The following is a 6,227-nucleotide window of genomic DNA, read 5'->3' as shown; positions in this document are numbered from 1 at the left end:
CGGCCAGCCTGGGGCTGCTCCCGGGGCTTTTCTCTGCTCAGCATTGGGCTGGCCAAGTGTTGTGGAGAGATCCTGGCCAAGGAGCCTGGAGCCCCCAGGCCCTGCCCTGAGGTGTCAGTGCTGCCCCAGCAGTGCCCATGGCCTGTCCCTGCTGCAGCCCCGGCACTGCCACCCCCAGGGCTGTGCCCGGCCCCCAGAGCACTCAGGCCCTGCAGCAACACGAGGGCCAGGAGGGCAGCGGGGCAGTGGCACGGGAGCAGCACTGGCAACACCAAGTGCTGCTGCTGCTGGGCACAGCTGCTGTGCCAGCACTGATCTGCCCCAGCTCTGCACACAGACATTGCTGCTGCAGCTCCAGAGAAGGGAACAAAAGGGGAATTTCTGGTAAAAACTCTGTGGTGAGATCCTTTATTTCCTTTGAAGCTATTGAGAGCACAGCTCCTCATTGACACAGTCTGTGTGTCATAGAAAAGGTGAACAGAAACAAAAACAGAAAAACACAAAAAATTACATTACTTAGTGGGCAATGTTAAAAAAGGAAAACAAAGGAAATAAAAGAACAAACCAACATCCAAACCAAAACCAACATCCAAACCAACAGTTAAAATCTAGGATTTCTTATATTACAAATGATTTGCAGCAATTGGCCAGCAGTTTACTTTTTCTGAAATCGTCCAGTGATCAGTGTCCACACTGCAGCCTTGAGCTCCTGGTTCCTCAGGCTGTAGATGAGGGGGTTCAGGGCTGGAGGCACCACTGAGTACAGAACTGAGAGGGCCAGATCCAGGGATGGGGAAGACATGGAGCGGGGCTTCAGGTAGGTAAAAAAGCCAGTGCTGAGGAACAGGGAGACCACGGCCAGGTGAGGGAGGCAGGTGGAAAAGGCTTTGTGCTGTCCCTGCTCAGAGGGGATCCTCAGCACAGCCCTGAAGATCTGCACATAGGAGAAAACAATGAACACAAAACAACCAAGTGCTAAGAAGGTAGTGAAAACAGAAACCCCAAGTTCCCTGGGATAGGATTTGGAGCAGGAGAGCTTGAGGATGTGTGGGATTTCACAGAAGAACTGGCCCAGGGCATTGCCATGGCACAGGGGCAGGGAAAATGTATTGGCCGTGTGCAGCAGAGCAGTGAGAAAGCCACTGGCCCAGGCAGCTGCTGCCATGTGGGCACAAGCTCTGCTGCCCAGGAGGGTCCCGTAGTGCAGGGGTTTGCAGATGGACACGTAGCGGTCGTAGCACATGATGGTCAGGAGGGAAACCTCTGCTGACATGAAGAACATAAAGAAAAACACCTGAGCAGCACATTCTGCAAAGGTGATGATTCTGGTGTCCCAGAGGGAATTGTGCATGGCTTTGGGGACAGTGGTGCAGATGGAGCCCAGGTCAGTGAGGGCCAGGTTGAGCAGGAAGAAGAACATGGGGGTGTGCAGGTGGTGGCCGCAGGCTACGGCGCTGATGATGAGGCCGTTGGCCAGGAGGGCAGCCAGGGAGATGGCCAGGAAGAGGCAGAAGTGCAGGAGCTGCAGCTGCCGCGTGTCTGCCAATGGCAGCAGGAGGAAGTGGCTGATGGAGCTGCTGTTGGACATTTTTTCATTCTCACCATCGGGGACTGTTCAAAGAAGACATTAACAATCCTGGATAGGTTTCCTTGAGTCAATCCTATGCTATTTTATTACACATTTACTTAAAGGAATTTCTCCTTTGCGGAAATTTCAGTCACCTTTTTCTTAGCTATGAGCCTGGGGTTTTGATTTTTTCAAAGTGGGAGAAATCTTCTTGCAGCATTGCTCTCACCCTGGACACTTGGGGAGCCCAGAGGGAAAGTAGGGCTGCCTGTGCCCCAGTGCTGTCAGACCTGCTGGTCACACACAGGTGCCTTTTTCATTACACCTCCCTCTATTTCAGGATGGCTGAACCAAAACATGCTTGAAAAATATAGTGGACTTTCTTAAGGCACCAGTTTCAAAGAAAGCTTCTCTATACCCTTCTCTCTTTCCCTATGCAATTGGACAGGGATAGACACGAAGGGTTTGCTCTGGCTCTCTGCTGCCTGCAGTTGTGCCTACTGGGAGCTCTTTCTCTCTATCTAAGCTCTGTCCCTGCCAGTGCTCCCAGATCCCAGCCCAGCCCTGGGGGCTCAGCTCTGCCCTGCACACCCCTCCCAGCACAGGGCACTGCCCAGGGACATCTCCCTGCCAGCAGGGCCTTAAGGGCAGCTCACACAAACTGAGATGCTGCAAGCCAAGGTGCTGCTGCTGCTGTCTGTAGGCACAGGAGGGTGAGGAGGCACTTTGTGAGGGAGATGGGAGGCAGATGTGCTGATGGCCAGTGGGACAGTGCAGGAGTGTCAGTGACACAGACACACCTGACAGCCCCTTTGCCTTGCCTTGAGGAGAAAGCTGAGAGCAGCCCTGGCCATGCAGCACCATCTCCACAGCAGGAGGAATCTGCCCTGATGGGGGGGGGCTCCTTGCACCTCCAACTTCTCCCCACAGTCCATGGGGAGCTGCCAGGCAGGCTGAGAGGTGCCCCTGGCAGGTGGCACATGGCCTGGGCTGGCCAAGAGCCCTGAGGGCTGCAGGAGCTGCTCTGCAGGACAGCCCTGGGCAGCCCTGGCTGCAGCCCCAGCGTCAGCCCCTGCAGCCGTCCCTGGCAGCAGGAGCCGTCCTGCCCTGTCCCTCTGACGGTGCCCAGGGCAGCCCCGCTCTGCAGCACATCCTCATCTTCCTCCTCCTCCTCTGTCTCAGAGAAACTGGGAGAGTCCTCCTGACACATCCCCCAGGCTGTGGGCTGTGCTGGCTCCAGGAGATCCCTCCAGGAGCACAGGGGACATTGCCCTGCACCCACACACTCACCATGTCCAGGGCTGTGAAGATGTTTCCCCAAGTGCAGTCTCAGCTCAATGTCTTCCCAATCCTGATTGCCTTGAGCCTGTCTGTGCCTGGCTCCTGTGCCCTCAGTGCCTGCAGGCATTGCCCTCAGCCCTGCTGGGCTGGGAGAGGAGCTGCTCCTCAGCAGAAATGTCTTTTTGAAGCTCTTCGTGGTTGCCAGGAGCTGCCTCTGTGCCAAGAGCCCAGCCCAGCTCACCAGCACAGACACAGCACAAGGACTTTAATGACCCTCTCAGGGCTTTGGTGCTGAGTCCCTGAACATCAGTCCCTGAGAGGGAGCTGAAGAAACTTCTCAAAAACTCAAAGTCAGATTTAAACTTCAAAGTTTCTTGAAGTTTTAATGAGTCCCACTGAGGGACACAACTCAGAAAGTGTCCCCAGCTTCCAGTTAGAGCTAGAGGCAGTGATCACAGGTGGGGACAAAGAAGGGAAATATGTCTCTGATACTGAGCATACCTAGATGTCTTTCACGAATGGAAAGGAACAAGGGCTGAGCCCCAGCCCCTGGCAAGGCAGATCCTGTCCCTCCCTCATTGCTCAGGGCACTTCCCGGCCCAATGGGCTCTGGCCATGTGCAATGCCAAGGGCAGCACCATGGGGCGGCCCCTGCCAGGCTGCTGAGCAGGGACAAGGAGGCAATGAGGCCCCAGCACAGCAAGGCTCACTTGTCCCCTGCTGGCCTCAGGCCCAGGGCCAGCCTGCATGGCCCAAGTGCTGCAGGAGTTGGCTGTGTCAGGGCCTTTCAGCTGCTGCCCATCCCTGTGCCCTCTGCAGCCCAGGCTGTCCTACGGTGTCCATGCCCTGCGCCTCTGTCCCTGCAGGCTGTCGTCATCCCCCGGCTGCCCCACCTCGCTGGCCCCTTCCTTTGCTGACAGCTCTGCCTCCTTCCTGCCTCTGCCTGGACACACAAAGTCTTGGGCTGCTCCAGACTCCTTCTGCGGGTCGTGTTGCACCACAACTGTGCCTTGGGACAGAAATTCCTTTCTCCTTGGGTGCAGTCTGGGCCTGCCCTGCTGCCCTTTACATTTTTTCTTTCTTTCTCCACCTGTTCTCTACTATATCAAAAGGATCCACCATCTCTAAAACCACCTTCAATCCCTCCCAGGCCTCTCCTCTGCTGTTCTCAGTCTCCACCCCACTGAGCACAGATCTCTTTTGTCCCTATATAGTGCTCATGTGCTTGAGTTCATGGGTACCTGGACAAGAAGGACAGTTCTTTTCTATAGGACTGAACCCACAGAACCCCAGCTTTTGAGGGCAGATGAGAGGCACTCCCAGAGGCCAAGGCAAGCCAGACCTGTCTGTCCTTGCAGCTTTTGTCTGAAAGCAACCCTTGGATATTTGTGGAGTTCTGAAGGTGGAATTCCATTTCAGCTGTGGATGCCTGGACCAGAATGACAATTCTTGTTCATGGGAAGGAAAGGGGAGAGCCCCAGTGTTTCAAAGGCTGATTAGAGGCAGCCTTAATGAGGCCAAGGCCAGCCAGACCATTTTGTCTTGGCAGCTTTTGTCTTGGAGCAATCCATGCATAGACGGAATTTGGGAGGCCAAATTCCAGTTTTGTCCATGGGCATCTGGACAAGAAGGACTGGTATTTTTCCTAGAAAGGAAAGTAGGGAGCCCCAGTGTTTCAAAGGCAGATGAGAGCTGGCCCTGAGGAAACCAAGGGAACCTAGAGCATCCTGGCAGCTTTTGTCTGGGAGCTATCCTTGAATATATGGAATTTTGGAGGCAGATTTCCAATTTGGCCATGGATGAAATGGATGAATATGTTTTTTTTTTTTTTATGGCAAGAAAAGGACGGCCCCCCAGTATTTTCAAGGCAGATGCAAGGTGGCCTCCAAGAGGCTAAGGCCAGCCAGAGCTGTCTGTCCTGGCAAGTTTCATATGGCAACAATCCTTGGATATAATCAAATTTGGAGGTAGAATCCCAGTTTCAGCCATGAACCCCTGAAGAAGGACAATTCTTTCCTCCAGCAAATAAAGCAGAGAACTCCAGGTTTCAGGGGCAGATGAGAAGCAACTCTCAACATGCCAAGGTCAGCTGGAGCAGACAGGTGGCCCCCAGGAGGCCAAGCCAACCAGATCTGTTCCTTGTTCCTTGATCCTTGGGGACCTGCAGCATCACAATTGTCTATCGGTTCCATGAAGCCCCACAGTATCACAACAGATCTTTGTTTCCACAAGGCCCAGCAATATCACAATGTTCTCCTTGGCTCCACAGTGGCACAATGGCCTCTTGCTTCCATGAGGCCTTGCAGTGTCAGAAGGGTCTCCTTGGTTCCATGGGACTGCACACTGACACAATGGCACCTTGGTTCCATGAGGCTGCAGAGTGTCACAGTGGTCTCCATGATTCCATAGATCTTGCAATGCCAGAATGGCCTCTTGGTTCTATTGGGCTCCCCAGGATCATCATGGCCCTTTGGTTCTACAAGGCCTGACTGTGTCAGACCGGTTCCTTTCTTTCATGGGGACCCATAGTGTCACAATGGCCCCTTGCTCTCATGAGACCTTGCAGTGTCACAGTGGTTGCCTTGGTTCTACAAGGCCCAGTGGTGTCTCAAGGACCCCTTGGTTTCATGGGGACTCAGAGTGCCAGAATGGTCTCATTGCTTCCATGAAGCCCCGCAATGTCACAACAGTCCTATGGTTCTATGAGGCCCTGCAATGTCACAATGGTCTCATTGTTTCCACCAGGCCCTGCAGTTCCACAATGGCCTTTTGGTGTCACAAGGCCTTGAAGTTCATAATAGACTCAGCAGGTTCCCCTGCCTGTTCACAATGGCCTCCTTGGTTCCACGATACTCCATAGTGTAACAATGGTATCCTTGGTTCCACAGATTCAGAATGTCCCCATGGTCCCATGGAGTCCCACAGTGTCACTATGATCTCCTTGATTCCATGGGGCCATGCTGTGCTCCAATGACCCCTTGGTTATACAAGGCCCTGCAGTGTCACAATGGCCCCTTGGTTCCAATGGGTCCTGAAGTGTCATAATGGTCTCCGTGGTTCCATGAGGCCCCACAATGTCACAATGACTTTTGGTTCCATGAGCTTTCGTACTGCCAACAACAGTCTCCTTGGTTCTGCAGTGTCACAGTGGACCTTTTGTTCCATGAGGTTGTGTAGTGTCACAATGGACTCCTTGGTTCTGTGGCCCTGCTGTGTAACAATGGACCCGTAGTTCCATGAGGTTCTGTAGTGTCACCATGGTCTCTTTGGTTCCACAAGGCCTTTCTGTGCAACAATGGCCCCTTGGTTCCACGAGATTCTGTACTGCCAACAATGATCTCCTTGGTTCCGGATTGTCACAATGAGCCCTTGGGTTCAT

At 53.7% G+C, this 6,227-nt stretch overlaps 1 protein-coding gene across 1 annotated transcript; it reads right to left on the bottom strand.

The window, feature by feature from the left end:
* Nucleotides 1–655: 655 nt before the first annotated feature.
* Nucleotides 656–1,628, bottom strand: LOC148217404 (olfactory receptor 14J1-like). Its single transcript, XM_088158606.1, has 2 exons — nucleotides 1,603–1,628; nucleotides 656–1,454 (listed from the first exon to the last, which is right to left on the bottom strand). The coding sequence occupies exons 1-2, from the start codon at nucleotides 1,626–1,628 to the stop codon at nucleotides 656–658; spliced, it is 825 nt and encodes a 274-aa protein (XP_088014732.1).
* Nucleotides 1,629–6,227: the final 4,599 nt, after the last annotated feature.

The sequence above is a fragment of the Sturnus vulgaris genome, unplaced genomic scaffold (genome assembly GCF_052056855.1).
Source record: "Sturnus vulgaris isolate bStuVul1 unplaced genomic scaffold, bStuVul1.hap1 Scaffold_84, whole genome shotgun sequence".
Taxonomy (NCBI): Eukaryota; Metazoa; Chordata; class Aves; order Passeriformes; family Sturnidae; genus Sturnus; species Sturnus vulgaris.
Note: the sequence above shows the minus strand (reverse complement) of the source record. Positions and strands in the feature narration are given on the sequence as shown.